Raw genomic sequence first — 15,213 nt, forward strand, 5'->3', positions numbered from 1 at the left:
CAAACAGCAGCCCTCATCTTGATCTCTTCAAGTGCTGGAAGGTTTCTAGAGCAATCTTTTAACTCTATCCTTTTTAGAGCAATAGATTTCATGGTCCACTTTTGGATGCCCTGGATAATACAAAGATGGGTCCCCTCATATAAAATGAGGAACCCTCACTTTAGCCCTTCTTTCTTCAGCCGGTAGCTGGAGATAAAACTACTTCCTGATGTGGTTTTAAGCATGTGAAAAAGAGAACTCTGTGTGGGGCAGTACCTCTGCAAGTAGGAAAAAGCTACTCACAGTTGGAACTCCCTGTTGGTGGGAGTGTGCTAGCTGGGGATGGAGAGCTTGTTTTGATATCCTGGGTGTGCCTGGTGTAGCCCTCAATACAAACGTTGGAGGGAGAGTGAGTGGAGTTACATGGGGGTTGTTGCTCAGAGCAGGAGAAAGAAATCCCAGAGGTAAGTCTGTTTATTAAGGCAGTAGTATAGGAGATGAGGCTTTTTAGAGGATATAGACCTCATGGGAGATAAATTCACAGAATCACTGTTGAGAAGAAATTGGGACTTGTACATAAAAGCATAGGTCTAGGTGAGATGAGGCTCTAGGGGACCAACGCCTGAATCCTGTTGGCCTTTTATTTTTTATTTTTTGGCCTTGAATATTTTTGCCTTGAAGGGAACAAAATCATCTAGCAGAAAGAATTATTACATGCACCTGTAGCATATTTTTTCTTGTTTTATTTGCTGAATAATATTTTGTTCCTATTCCTGATTTTAAGATGGAATGAATTAAAACTTTATACCTGTCCTGCTCTATTAAATTAAATTAGTTTTTCTTTCCCAAAGCACTCTCTTTATTTCATTTCCACGGTATCATTTTTCCTTTCTCTATAGCATTCTTTCTCAGGCCTCTTGTGAGCTTCTCTTCTTCTACCTGACCCTTACCTTTCAGTGGTCCTGGAGATTTTGAGTAAGGCCTCTTCTCATTCCACATAGTAAACCTGTTGATTAAATGAATAAGTCATAACAGTTTATGTACTATGTGAAAATACTGATTTAAGACTACTCTTAAGTGTTTATTATTCTTTGTTGCCCAAGTACATGTAAACACATACTAAAAATAGACACTTGTAGAGACTCCTCGGAATAACTGCTCAGAGAGGAGGGGTCGTGGATTTCAAGCAATTAGGAAATTTTCTATTACTAGATTTAAAGCACTATGGTTGCCACACCATAGTCAGTTCCATTTTCTACCATTCAGATCCTTCTCAGGAAATGAAATTAAAAATTATCTCATAAAATTGTTGTGAAGATTATGGTTGTTGGTAGATTGACTTAAATTAGAGATTGTGACTTCTCTGTATGGTGGTGGTAGGTTTTAGGAAAGTTAGTAATGGTTTTTTTAAAAGGTTACATCCCATGACATCATTCATTGCTGAGTTCTTTGAAGTAATCTGTTATATTGAGACATAAGGTGATTGACTAAACCATATCATTTCATTGGAATTTTATATATAAAGTGAAAATCAGAATATAATTCTGGGAGAAAAATGGGTACTTCGTTAGCTTCCTCCCATTTGGACTTCTAAAGATGGGCCATTGTTACCCACTTTAGTGAAAATGTATGTCATAGTTAATACTCTTGTCTGATTAATGAGGCATTACCCTAAGAATGAAAAAAATAAGTAGCACTCAAGATAGTCTGCTTTGCTGAATATAATTTAACCTTGAGTAATTCATAAGTCAACAGAATCCTGTAGTGCTTCGGGGATATACTGAGCATCAGATTCTATTTTACTATTGATGCAGAAAAATGCTAGGTAAGAGAGAGATTGCATGTTGACATTTTCCAGATTAAATGGATTTTTACTGTATTAGAAGTATACTTTTGAAATCACTTTTTAAAAATATCACTCAAAGCCTGCATAAGTCTATCAAGATGTTCTCATTCTTAATTCAGTTTCCATAATTGTCCATCAAATGAAGTAATTAAGAGCCTTGGATTAATTATATCCACATTGGTAAAGTCCACTGTTGGGAGAGTTAATGATCAACTCAACATGCTAATACTCACCGAACTAATCACAGTGTATACATTATGCACTGTCATCAGCTCACATTTCTAATTTTTGCTCCCAGTTAAAGATTTCCTCAAGGACTCCTCACAGCAGATCTGATTCTATGGCTATATATATATATATGAGAAATAACTCTTTCACTGATTATTCTCATGAGAATGCTACTTCCAATATCATTTCTTTCTCACAGTCTTTGAACTTGGGTTCAAGAATCCTAGTTTCTAGTCCCTACTCCACTACTTAGCATTTGGTTTTAGGCAAACCTTTTAACCTTGCAAAGCCTTCATATCTTCATCTCTAAAATGGTAATTCCTGCTCAGTAGATAGTAATGCCAGCCTCAGTAGATTATTGTAAGGATCAAATGAGATAACACATGTGAATGTGTTTTGAATATTTAACCTCTAAGAAGATCAAGATATTTACATTTACTGGTATCTTTAATATTATAAAATTTGTACAATATTTTCTGTTGTTTTTCTTGTTCTTGCTGCTGCTGCTGTGTGATTTAATGTGCTTGGTTTCTTTGCTTGGTAGATCTAGCCCAGCAGTACACAGAAAGTCATCTTTCTAGGAGCCAGCCATCATTGCACTGTAAATATGCAGGAGAAATTTCCTATTTGATAATATGCCAAATTAAATAGCTTTTACTATTTATCAGCTTCTGAAGCCAGTGGCTTCAAAATAATAATAGTAATCACTGTCATTTTTTACTATGGTCCAAGCCAATATCTTTTTTTTTAATATATTTTTTTTATTTCAGAGAGAGGAAGGGAGAGGTTGAGAGATTTAGAAACATCAGTGATGAGAGAGAATCATCAAATGGCTGCCTCCTGCACACCCCACATGGGATCAAACCCGCAATCCAGGCATGTGCCCTGACCTGGACTCGAACTGTGACTTCCAGGTCCATTCGTTGACGCTCAACCACTGAGCAGCACCAGCGGGCCAAGCCACTATCTTTTTTAAATCCTCACAATTACTTTGCAGAGTAATATTATCTCTATTTAACATGTGAAGAAACTAAGACTCCAAGAGGTGTATTTATTGAACATCTCAAAGCTAGTAAGTGACAGAATAAGAGTTTATACAAGGCTGTTTTTTTGTTTGTTTGTTTGTTTGTTTTAACTCCAAAGCCTGTGCTTCTCCCTCTACCTTCCTCAGTCTCCCTCACTTTTTGTTGACTACATCATCCTATTCTTCCTTAATTACCAGAAATTTTATTCACAATTCCAGCAAATATCTGAAAACAACCTATCATTTTTAATATCAAATGAGATATTAGTAATTGAGAGCCAGACTAGACAACCTGGGTTCAGCTAGCTTTTGACTGTGTTTTTCTTTTTGCAGAATGGGTATACTGAAATACTCACTGATTATTGATCGGCTGGTATTTGAAAGGCAGTTTGATCAACAATACCTTAGCCATTGCTCTTACGTTATGTAACCATCTAATGTTAACCACACAGGCCAAAAGATAAAAGCTTTAGCCTGGTGCTCACAGCCATCATGGACTCACCAATTCTATCATTTGTGATTAATTCAGTAAAAATAGCAATAACAATAATAATGATGATCTGACACAAAATATTGAAGTATTAGTTTTGTATGGTCAGTGGTTGTCAAGGATGAATTATAGTTAACTTTTAAACACAAAGAGGTTGCATTCTAATCAGTCTTTGTTGGTATATTTTATTCTCTACAGAGACCAGTGAAGGTGTATCTTTGCAACTGGGGAACACAAAAGATTTTATTATTTCATTTGACCTCAAGTTCTTGACAAACGGAAGTGTGTCCGTGGTTCTAGAGACTACAGAAAAGAACCAGCTCTTCACTGTGCATTATGTCTCCAATACCCAGCTGATTGCTTTTAAAGAAAGAGACATATACTATGGCATTGGGCCCAGGACTTCATGGAGCACAGTTACCAGGGACCTGGTCACTGACCTCAGGAAAGGAGTGGGTCTTTCCAACACAAAAGCTGTCAAGCCAACCAAAATAATGCCCAAGAAGGTGGTCAGGTTAATTGCAAAAGGGAAAGGATTCCTTGATAACATTACTATCTCTACCACAGCCCACATGGCTGCATTCTTCGCTGCCAGTGACTGGCTGGTAAGGAACCAAGATGAGAAAGGTGGCTGGCCAATCATGGTAACCCGGAAGTTAGGGGAAGGGTTCAAGTCTTTAGAGCCAGGGTGGTACTCTGCCATGGCCCAAGGGCAAGCCATTTCTACATTAGTCAGGGCCTATCTGTTAACAAAAGACCATATATTCCTCAATTCAGCTTTAAGGGCAACAGCCCCTTACAAGTTCCTATCAGAGCAGCATGGAGTTAAAGCTGTGTTTATGAATAAACATGACTGGTATGAAGAGTATCCAACCACACCTAGCTCTTTTGTTTTAAATGGCTTTATGTATTCTTTAATTGGGCTGTATGACTTAAAAGAAACTGCAGGAGAAAAACTCGGGAAAGAAGCGAAGTCCCTGTATGAGCATGGCATGGAATCCCTGAAAGCCATGCTCCCCTTGTACGACACTGGCTCAGGAACCATCTATGACCTCCGGCACTTCATGCTTGGCATCGCCCCCAACCTGGCCCGCTGGGACTATCACACCACCCACATCAATCAGCTGCAGCTCCTCAGCACCATTGATGAGTCCCCAATCTTCAAAGAATTCGTCAAGAGGTGGAAAAGCTACCTTAAAGGCAGCAGGGCAAAGCACAACTAGAGCTCACAACCAAAAGCCTATTTCAGTCTCTGCTGTACACAGAAACTACGGGCCCTTGCCAGCAGCGCAGAGGCACATGTGGAAATGTCGGAGACTAGGTTTCTGTGGATGACATCAAAGTGATACCTGATCCTTAAAACCAGACTCCTGAGATAATGGCATTCCATGGGATGGGTGTTTAGAATTGTAGGTGGCATTCAGAGCAGGAAAGTGTTTAGTCAGGGGGCTGAACAGAGATGTGTAACCTTGCCTTGCTTATCACCCTGTACAGTTCCACAGGTAGCCCAGTCCCTCTTAGTTTGGGAAAATGAATGGTAAGTAGCTGTTACTGGCCAACTGGCTATCACTTACCTGAAAACTTAGTATGGGGTGCTTTTAAAATGTGATTATTTATGTTTATGTTGAAAGCAGACTTTAAAAAAAATAATGTGCTGTAATACAGTGAGTATTTACCTGTAGCCTGAATAGTGGACTGTGTGCAACTTTTTTAAATGATGTGTGTTTTTTTCTATAGATTAACTTCTTGGGGGCAATGAGCATTTGTTGCTTTTGTTCAATTGGTTATATATGGAGAATATTTTGAATTTCTGGTTTTCTTGATGTGTAAATTAAAACACAGTCTTTGTTCAGGCTTCACAGTTATGTAATGTAAGCACAACTAAAATGAAACGTGTTGACTGCACAAGAAATTACAAAAATATTATGTTTTATGAAACTTGATCTACAATCAGTAAAGGTTTGATAATCAGACTATCCCTCCCCAATCTCCATTGTGATTGGTTTCTTTTGTTGTTATCTAGAATTTTCTATTTCAATTCAGACTACACACGAGTTTTTTCTATTTGGGGGGACATTTTGGGGTCATTATTTAGGAAATTTTAAAAATAAACCTAAATTTGGAAAGGAGCTAGTAATTCTAATAAGTCCACATCTTTAGGATTTTTTTTCCCCCTTAAGGAAAAATATTAGATTAGATATTACATAAAAGAATCACAGAAGGGGTTTTTCCTACTTAGATCATTCTTGGTCAACTTTTGAAATCATTGACTACGCATCATTGTTTTTCCTTTGCAATTTTAATTTTAAATTATTTAAGCTCTTGGATAGAAGTGATGTTACTGCATTTATTGGTACATGTAATCAGACTTTATTTGGCTTTTATATCTCACTATACCCTTATATGCCTTTAGGTTTCTTACCCCACATACCCTGGGCAGTGTCTGCTGTAGGGCTTCAAGCATTAGGTCAGAACCAAAGGAGGCTGATTTTTCTGTCTTTTGTTTAATGTCTGACAGTACACTGAATCAGTACTATAACTTAGACAGATTGGAATATGAGACCCCACACTTTCAGGGGTCACCACAAACAGTGCAGTTTATCGGTGACCTATATTAAATGCGCATTACAACTCTGTTTTACCCACAACAAAACAGTTGTGGGTTACTAGGTTCCCCATAGCTTTTGACCTTTGTAGTTCTTCTATATTAGATGTCTCAACAAGAACATCTGGATGCCTTCATTTTTAATTTCAGTGCTCAAAAATAAACGTTCTCCAATCCGGGAACCCTTTTTACTTCATTGTATTTGTTATTATATTAGAACAGTCCAAGACTGCCTTGTGTTTGCATACTGGTACTTCAGATTAAGGGAATCAACAAAAACAGTATGGTACTGCTTCTGTGACAAATATCAGTGCCTTAACAATGTGTCTGTCCTTTTCCACTGAAAAAGGAAAGGCATTTTGATCTAGAAATGGCATTGCTATTTCATTGCTGTTGGTTTCACACTGCCTTCCACATTGCAACAGCAACTGGATTTTTCTTGTGATCCCAGAATTCTCTAAGAGAGTGAGTTGAACCTATAGCAGCACCATCAGTACAAACTATTGGTTCTCAAACTTCACGATGTCTCAGAACCACCTGGGAACCAACTGAAATACAGATTCCAGATATTCAGTAAATCTGCCTGTGAACCATGGTCACCTGCATTTTTAACAAGCATTCAGGTGATTCTGATGCAGGTGATCTGGGGGCATACGTGGAGGAACACTGCCCAAGACCATCCATTGCACTTTTGTTCCTAAACACCTATGGAGTTTTCTAGGGTTTTTAATCATGAAAAATGTTTACTTACTCTGTGCTTAGAGAGAATGGGGAAGGTGTTTTGAAGTTTTATTTTTCTTTAAATTTGTCTTTGTTTCAAGATTATGGGTTTTAGTTTACACTTATCTTGAGTTAGCTTTGATGTTAAGTTAAATCTATTGCCACTTCAGTTTTGAAAACAGTCAAAAGTTTCAGATAAAGGTCAAGTTTGACCCTTTAGCAGTTACTGTACATAAAGGCTTCATCCAAAAACCATCCAGTGTATGTGAGCAAATACAAAAAAAATGACACACAAGCACAACTCTCGAGATGTGGCAGTCCTTTTTCTTTGTCGCTGTACAAACTTCCACTGAAAGCTGCTATCCGCATACTCCTTGTAATTGTTTTTCTTGTTTTTCCTCCATCGTACATGTGGGTTATATACCATGTGTTAAATATGCAATAAAGTGTTTACTGGATGCCCTTCTGAAGGGTAGTCCTTTGTAAAGCTGTACAGACTTTGCAGTTTAAGCACAATGTGCACATGTTAGTTTTATATACAGCAAAACTTGATTTTTTGCAGATGGAAAGGTATTTTGTTTCTATACAAAGTAAATGGATTGTGCTGAATGTAAAGCTGCTTTATAAAATTGTAAAATAAAGTTTTTATCCTAAAAGGAATGTACCTGGATATTTCTCTTTCATCTCTAATTATTCTAAGATTATTTTATCCCAGCAAGCAGATTTCTGACCACCATTTTCTGTTCAGCCTGTGGCAACTAGTCAGGCAACAGATGCTCATTATAAGGTATATCAGGCCCTTTAAGACAATATGGGGATGAGAATATCACATGGGCCTTAACCAGGAGGGTTAGTCTATAGGGAGTACACAATATCCACAAATCAGTTTCAGAGAAAGAAAAAAAAAAGCTGAACTGTGTGGTCAGTCAAAAAAGGCCCTTATGGAGGAGATAGAGCCTAAGCAGGGCCCAGCTACCAGGTGGAAGAAGAGGATCGAGTCACACGATCAAAACCAGAGTGCCATGCTGGCTGTGAGGATGCCCTTCCAAGCTAAGTCAGCTGATGACTGTTTCTATCTGATTAGATTTATTGGGAAGTTGGCCCTTCCTATGTTTTCTGTAGTTGTGCCTCCTGCAGAACAATAAGCATTACTTAATCCTTCCCTTCTTAGAGAGTAATAAGTGATCTAGGCTCCCAAATACATTCAAAATCATAGACTAGTCTGGCTTCATGTTATGTTTCAATGCACATTAGTTTTTTTGTTATGAACGCTGCATTTATATAATGGAATTCCAATTGATCACCAATCAACTTTCTCCAGCTGATGGATGCACAGATTTTGTCAGGCTGCGAATCCACATTCTTGGCCTCGCTTCCTTCTCTGTCATCCTCAGCTGGGAAACAGTCATAAGGGGGCAAGTAGTCTTGGTCTGGATGAGGTCTCAGGCTGCTCTTGCTTTGATTTTGCTCTTTGTAGCTAAATGGTTAATATATTAGCCATTCTTCTGCAGCACCCTGAACGCCACTTATTTGTCTCCCCATTGCCCTTGAGAGGGGACAGACCCTCCGTGCCACGGAGGACTTACTCCAGTTTGTTGAGCTCTCCTTTCCTGAGAACGCCTTCTTCGTATCCGTGGGGCTCTGGTGGCCACTGTGTGTTATGTGACCTGCCTCTTCTGGGCATGACCGTTAGACCCGAGTGAGTCCCTCACTCAAGGTGGGCCAGTGAGTCTCTCCCCCAGGAATCCGGAGTTGGAATGGGTAACTGAAGAAGATACACAGTGAAAAAGAGGGGAATCTTGGCAGTGCTCCAGGCGCTGGACCCAGTGCATTTCAGAGGCCAGCAGCATTTCCTCTGGTTCCGTGAGATACACTGTCCCTTTAGGACACATTCCTCTGTGTGCTAAGTTGGCTGGATTGGATTTCTGTTGTTTATAACTAATGAACCCTAACTAATAACTGTCTGCATTATAGAGAAAAATATAATGTAAGGCTGGACCCACTATATTTTCTAGGGCTGCCATAACAACATACCACATGGCTTAAGCCATGGAAATTTATTTTCTCACCATTCCGGAGGTTGAAAGTCCAAAATCAAGGTGTCAGCAGGTTTGGTTTCTTCGAGGCCTCTTTCCTTGCGTTGCAGATGGCCACCGTCTTCCTGTGTCCTCTCTATGTTGTCTTTGTCCTAAACTCTTCTTAGAAGGACATCGGTCATACTGAAGTAGGGCCTCATTTTACCTTCATTACCTCGTAAAGGTCCTGTCTCTAAATATAGTCACAGTCTGAGATCGTAGGAGTTGGGGTTTCAACATGGATTTGGGGGGACACAATTCAGCCCATAAACCACTAGTCACTCTCAAGTACACAGAAACTTGTTGATAACCAGTTAAGGCCAAAAGTCAGAGCTCTTTGGGGACCATTGGGTGGGCAGACATCTAGACTTGGGACTCAGGCCCTAGCCGGTTTGGCTCAGTGGATAGAGTGTCGGCCTTCAGACTGAAGGGTCCCAGGTTCGATTCCAGCCAAGGGCACATACCTGGGTTTCGGGCTCGATCTCCAATGGGGGGCGTGCAGGAGGCAGCCAATCAATGATTCTCTCTCATCAGTGATGTTTCTATCTCTCCCTCTTCCTTCCTCTCTGAAATCAATAAAGAAATATATTTTAAATTAAAAATAAACTTGGGACTCAGGAGCCAGGGCTCCCTGGCTCTGCCATTGTAGCATCAGGACCTTTCTCCACTCCATGGCCTTCCCTTGCCTCATCACACAGTCCAGTAGGAGAGAACTAATGGATCTTAAATTTTTCTTTATAAACTAACAAAAGGTAACCTTTAAACTTAAGCAGTGGTGTTAAAATTATATAAAAGCACCAACATTAGCCACTAGATTTTTATTCTTCCTACCATGTGCCATTTCCGTGAGTCCATTCTGAATATAGAACTTGAGGTGTTAAAAATGTAGAGAGTTACAAAGCATATAAAAATAGCAAGTTGTGAGATTTGTTTAATGACAATTTTTAAAGTCTCAAGTCTGCATTATTGTAACTTACAGACAATAATAGAGGGATAAAAGATTGATTTTCATCAGGCCAACTCATTAAGGATGTCAGGTTGAAAATGGATGTGAGTTTAGATGTTGCATTGGTGGTGAAATTGTTTGCTGCTCACTTTCTGATGAAATGAGATACATTTACCATCTGGTAAGCATGATTGGTAACTGGTGTGTGTGCACGCTGCACTTCCTGAATGGTAAGCAGCAGCAACACCGTGTAATTCTGCTCATCCTTTTCCAGGAATAGAAGGATTTTGTAAAATGACAGGACTGCAAAGCAAACCATTGAGGAGCAGTAGCAAAGAGACAGCAAAAGGGGCAGAAAAAGGCCCTGTGAAGGATCAGAAATAGAGCAGCCCAGGAACAATGGTAACGCAGTTTAGACTGGATATTACTAAGCAACCCCAAGCTCACTGCAGCTAAGGTTACCACCTGGACTTTGTGCTGTTCTCCTCAGCACCTAGTGAAATCGCCGAGATAAGCATGGCCGGCCCCTTTCCGTTTAAAAACCCTAGTAAAGGGTGTTAGTCCCTGGAGACTAGAGAAGGCAGTAAATCTGGGTGAGGTGGGGTGGGGAGTCTTGGCAAAAGGGCATGATTTTATTTTGATGCCTGTTACTCTCTTTCCTTTTCAACACCAGTGAAATTAAATCTGTGCACTTCAATTGAATATAGAGTGGGCGGCCCCAAACTAATTCTCAAATCCCATCCATGGTGTGGCAAGGTAATCAGGACGAGTGTATCTTCTCAACTCCTGCAGGTAACCCAGAGAGGCACTCGCTTCATCTGGAGATATCCACCGCAAGATATCACCCGGCAACTTCCTATGAGCTTGAATAAATATTCAGAATTTAGTGTCTGGGTAGAGCACACTATGGTTCTGGATTGGGGCTGCTTTCTTCAGGAATAGGGAGAGGGAACAAGGCGCTCACGCCTGGAATCCAGACTCTGGAGGTAGAAAAGGAAACACTGTTTAAGTAACTTGCTCCAGGTCATGCAATTCTTTTCACTAAATACTTCTTGAGCACCAGTCCCGTGCTACCTACAAGACAGAAAAGGTGAGAAAACGCCCTTCTTGCTCCAGTCACAGCCTGGAGTGCTCTTCCTCTGGTAGGCTTTGGGTAGCCTTCCCTTTCCAAAATCAAAGACCATGCAATGGTGTTATTACAGCAATATGGCTGAGTGCCCACGGTCAAGCTCTTGCAAAAGGACTCCACATGAATTCTTTCTAATTTTGGAAATGTGATGTGGGAACAGGGGGTCCCTCGGGGGTGAGGACGACGGAGCCCAACCCGCTAGGGCGCTTGCACGCACGACTCCGGAGACCAGGTTCAGAGACACAGATCTAAGTTTATCGAGGAAGTACAGCCGTCTATAAAGGGGTAAGCAGCCAATGCATCAGGGACACGCTTGCTATGTTATCCAATGGGCGTGAGGGCCGGGGCTAAGAGTAGGTGGCTCTTGGAGATTTGTCAGGCGGGCGTTGTCACTTCCTGGCGTGCCAAGGAAGCATGTTTGCTGGAGTGTGCTCACAGCATTGCACCGGCCACAGCACTGAGATAAATCTCTTGAGCTCTGCCCACATGATGTGAACTTTACAGATGGAGGAACAAACTTGAAGAAGTTAAACAACTTGCCAGAGGTCAATCAAGCCAAGGTCTGGAAACCAGGTACATCTGATCCTAGATTCCATGTTCTTGACCCTCATCCCTGAGCAATTTCCATGATCCACCATCTCCTGACTCCACCCATGGGGTCCCACACAGTGGTCTCAACCAGGGATGCAGATCTCAACCCGGGCACCTCCCACACCTGCCAGATGAGGAAATGAGCCCATTTCATCTGTGAACTCTACATCAGATCTGCTCAATTGGTTCTTGCTCCCCTAAACCATTAGAAGAGCCAAGAGCCTATGAACCAAGTGGTGATGGTTCAATTCCAGTCAAGGGCACATGCCCAGGTTGCAGGCTCGATCCCCAGTGGGAGGCGTGCGGAGGCAGCCGATCATTGATTCTCTCTAATCGTTCATGTTTCTATCTCTCTCTCCCCCCTCTCCCTTCCTCTCTGAAATCAATAAAAATATTTTGAAGAAGGAGGAGGAGGAGGAGGAGGAGGAGAAGGAGAAGGAGGAGGAGGAGGAGGAAGAAGAGGAGGAGCCCAGAAACAGACAGGAGGTTCTTTAGTCATCAAGTCTCCTTGGCATGTGCCCCATTGCTTCAGCATCCCTGGACCATGTGTTTACATTTGGTTTTGGACAACCCAGCATCACAGCCCCTCTGCATCCCCTCCAACACTGTCCAGCTATTGACTGTCTTCCCAAAAGGCTTGCAAAAAGTACATATTGCAGGGTAAAATAAAAGTTGCGTGTGCTTGTGCATGTGCAAATGCGCATGCACACATGCCTATGTCAATGCACAGAAAACATCTGGAAGGAATCATAGCAAACAGTTAGCTACCAGGCACTCTGCCTTCCGAGGGGCTACCATGCTGAGAAGACTGCCCTGCCCTCCATAAGTCTGCAAAGTAAGAGCTTCCGGAGGCACATACTTTTATTTTTGTCTGTGGAAACAAGACATGTTTAAAATATTACCAATTCCAAACTCGAGTTGGAATGAATGAGGTCCTAGAGTCCTTTCGTTATTTTAGTTTGTCCTCAGCGTGGTCTTAGGGGACCAGTGGAGTGGGCACTTCCTGTCCATAGAGGAGCGGAGGCGCGGGTGTGTGGTGGCTTGCAGGGTCAGGGTGCTGGTGGCCTTGCTGAGCTGAAGCCCTGCTCTCTGGGCTTGAGGTGTGGCCTTCACATCCTGCATGGGAGTGGGGAGAGGGACCCGGGCAGGCTTGCCTCCTTCGCCCTAAGCTTAGCCTGAAGAGAGGGCCTGGGAGCACTTCTCTCTTGGTTTCCGTTTCTCTTTGGTTACCAGTTCAGCCCTAACCCATCACATCGAAGCTCTCCTGACAGCGCAGGAGAAAGTGACCCAGAAAACCCCCCAAAGCCTGCCTACATGTTGCCCTGTCACCGTGTTTAAAGCTGGGTTTTTATCTAAAGAAAATGCATGTTAAGGGGAGGGGGGGAGTTACTCTATCTTGAGATGCCCATTACTTCATAAACTTTTGGGAAGGTAGTTTTATTTTGTTCCCAAGGAAACCCAAGCTGAGTCTTACACGCTGGTGGCCCTCCGGCCTTCCATTTCCTGTAGCTGTGAGAGGGGCTGAATCGTGCTGGAGGGCCCGCCCACTGTTGACCAGCTGTGCCAGGTGGAGCCAGTCACTTCACCTCTCCACACCTCAGCGACTCCAGCTGAGCGGACTTGGGATTGCAGGGCAGGAGTGGAAGTGGGGTGATCGTGGCAGGAACCCCGTGAGAGGGGCAGTGGCCAGGACTGAGGTGAGGTGGTGAGATGTGGTCAGATTAAGGGCAGATGGCAGAGCTAATGGGCTGGCTGTGCAGGGGGAGGGAGAGCAAGGAATCCAGGGCAGCTCCCAGGTGCGGGTGGCCGAGGCTGAGGTGGGAAGGCTGGATGGTCTCACGGGGGTCTTCTGAAGACTGGGTCCCCTCCTGGGCCCAAGAGCAGTGCCTTTTCCAAAGGTATTTGAAGGGATGAGGAGAAAAGAGAAGTTAGAGTGTGTGTGTCACCTCTTTATTCACCAACGGGATTTCACTTCTGCCTCTGTAACCCTGTGTCCACGGAGCCAGCAGAGACACTGTTTTAGAATAAAAATCAGATGCTTAAAACTCTCCAAGAGCTTCCCATGGCCCCTGCCTCGCCCTGGCCTGGCCCTCGGCCTGAGCCTCTCCTAGTCACTCACTGCCGGGGGACTTTGCACTGCCATTCCCTCTGCCCGGCCTGGACTGTTTGCTGACTTCACGAGGCTGGCTTCTCCTCACCCGGTCATCAGCCCCAATGTCAGCTCCGTGGTGAGGCCCTGGGCCACCGGCTACGGCAGCTCCGGGTGCCTCTGATCGCAGTGCCTGGCTTTCCACGTTTGCATAGTCTTTCTCCCCAACAGAAGTGGACTTGCTCCCTGTGCACAGCCCTCCACCCCCACCCCCAGACTGAGGCCTCCTTGAGAGTAAGAGCTTGACTCTGGTCTCTGCCTCATTCCCAGCACCGAGCACAGAGCCCCGCCCATAGAATGAGCTCAATGGATGGTGGGTGGGTGGGTGTTTCAGTAGTTAATTAATGAGAGCTTCCAAAGAAAGAGGGGCCTGCAGCTGGCTCTCTCCTCGCAGCACTGGCAGTGCTTGACGCTCTCCAGCATCAGCCTGGGCCTTCGCCCCCAGCTTCCTGGAAATGAAGAATCCAGGCTCCATCCCAAACCTACCGAATCGGGGCCAGCGCTCTACCAACCCCCCAGGTACCGGGCGTGCTCATTGCCTTTAAGGAGCGCTTCCGAGCACACTGATTCGCAGACTTGCCGGCACATTGGCATCCCCTGGGGGTGACACGAGCCTGATGCCTGGGCCCCAGTCCCAGATGATTCTCTGTCCTGGCGTGGGCTGGCTGTGCGCTGGTTATAATATGCAGCCAAGGTGGGGGAATCGCTCCTGCCCGGTGTTCCTTCCTGTTGGGAAACAGAGAGCAAAACTCAAGGACAGACAGAGTAAGGCTGGAATCACGGGGGGGGGGGGGGGGGGGGAATGGGCGACTGCCTCCCTGCCGCCGGCTCAGTCTTCGGCCTATTGGTTATGTGTGTGCACCTTCCGCTTAGTTCCTAAGTTGCTCTGGGCTGGCTTTCCTCCTCTTCAAGGAGGTCTCTGAATGGAGGGCTGTGGCTCCTGGCATCACCCAGGGAGGGGGCTGAACCCCATCAGACAGGGACCTCGTGAAGGCTTCTCATTTTCTCCATCCTCCCCCCACCCCCAAACAAGCCAGTGCCCCAGAGTTCTCAGCACGGAGTCCTCTGATGGGTCAGGGACAGGGTGAGGCCCAGACCGAGTGTGAATACACATGCATGGGTGCGCTCACACACAATGGGCACCCTGCCAACCCCCTCGGGAATCCAGACCTCTGCCCACAGGTCCTCCAGTCAAAAGTTTCAAGGAGGCTGGGTTTACAGAAAACCAGGAAAAGTCGGGAAGATCCAGACAGCTGCTGTCATTTCAAGGAGAGTCGGTGCCCATGCCAGAACCTCCCGGAAAAAAAAGGCAGGGCTGTGCTTGGGTCTCAAAGAACAATTCCAATTCTCAGATGAAGAAAAGGGACTTGGGACCGAGGACAGGGCTCCTGCCCCTCCACCCCCTACTCCCCCCACCCCTCACTCCCCAAG

General features: G+C 43.9%; 1 protein-coding gene across 5 annotated transcripts in view; it reads left to right on the top strand.

The window, feature by feature from the left end:
• Positions 1-7,562, top strand: part of GLCE (glucuronic acid epimerase) — a 107,308-nt gene extending 99,746 nt beyond the window's left edge. For all 5 annotated transcript variants that reach the window (XM_036305974.1, XM_036305957.1, XM_036305961.1 and 2 more), the window contains one exon: positions 3,766-7,562. In XM_036305974.1, coding sequence (XP_036161867.1) covers positions 3,766-4,790 — 1,025 coding nt within the window. In that variant the 3' untranslated portion in view covers positions 4,791-7,562. The remainder of the gene's footprint in view (positions 1-3,765) is intronic.
• The last annotated feature ends 7,651 nt before the right edge of the window (positions 7,563-15,213 follow it).

This window comes from Myotis myotis, unplaced genomic scaffold (genome assembly GCF_014108235.1).
Source record: "Myotis myotis isolate mMyoMyo1 unplaced genomic scaffold, mMyoMyo1.p scaffold_m19_p_1, whole genome shotgun sequence".
NCBI classification, from domain to species: Eukaryota; Metazoa; Chordata; class Mammalia; order Chiroptera; family Vespertilionidae; genus Myotis; species Myotis myotis.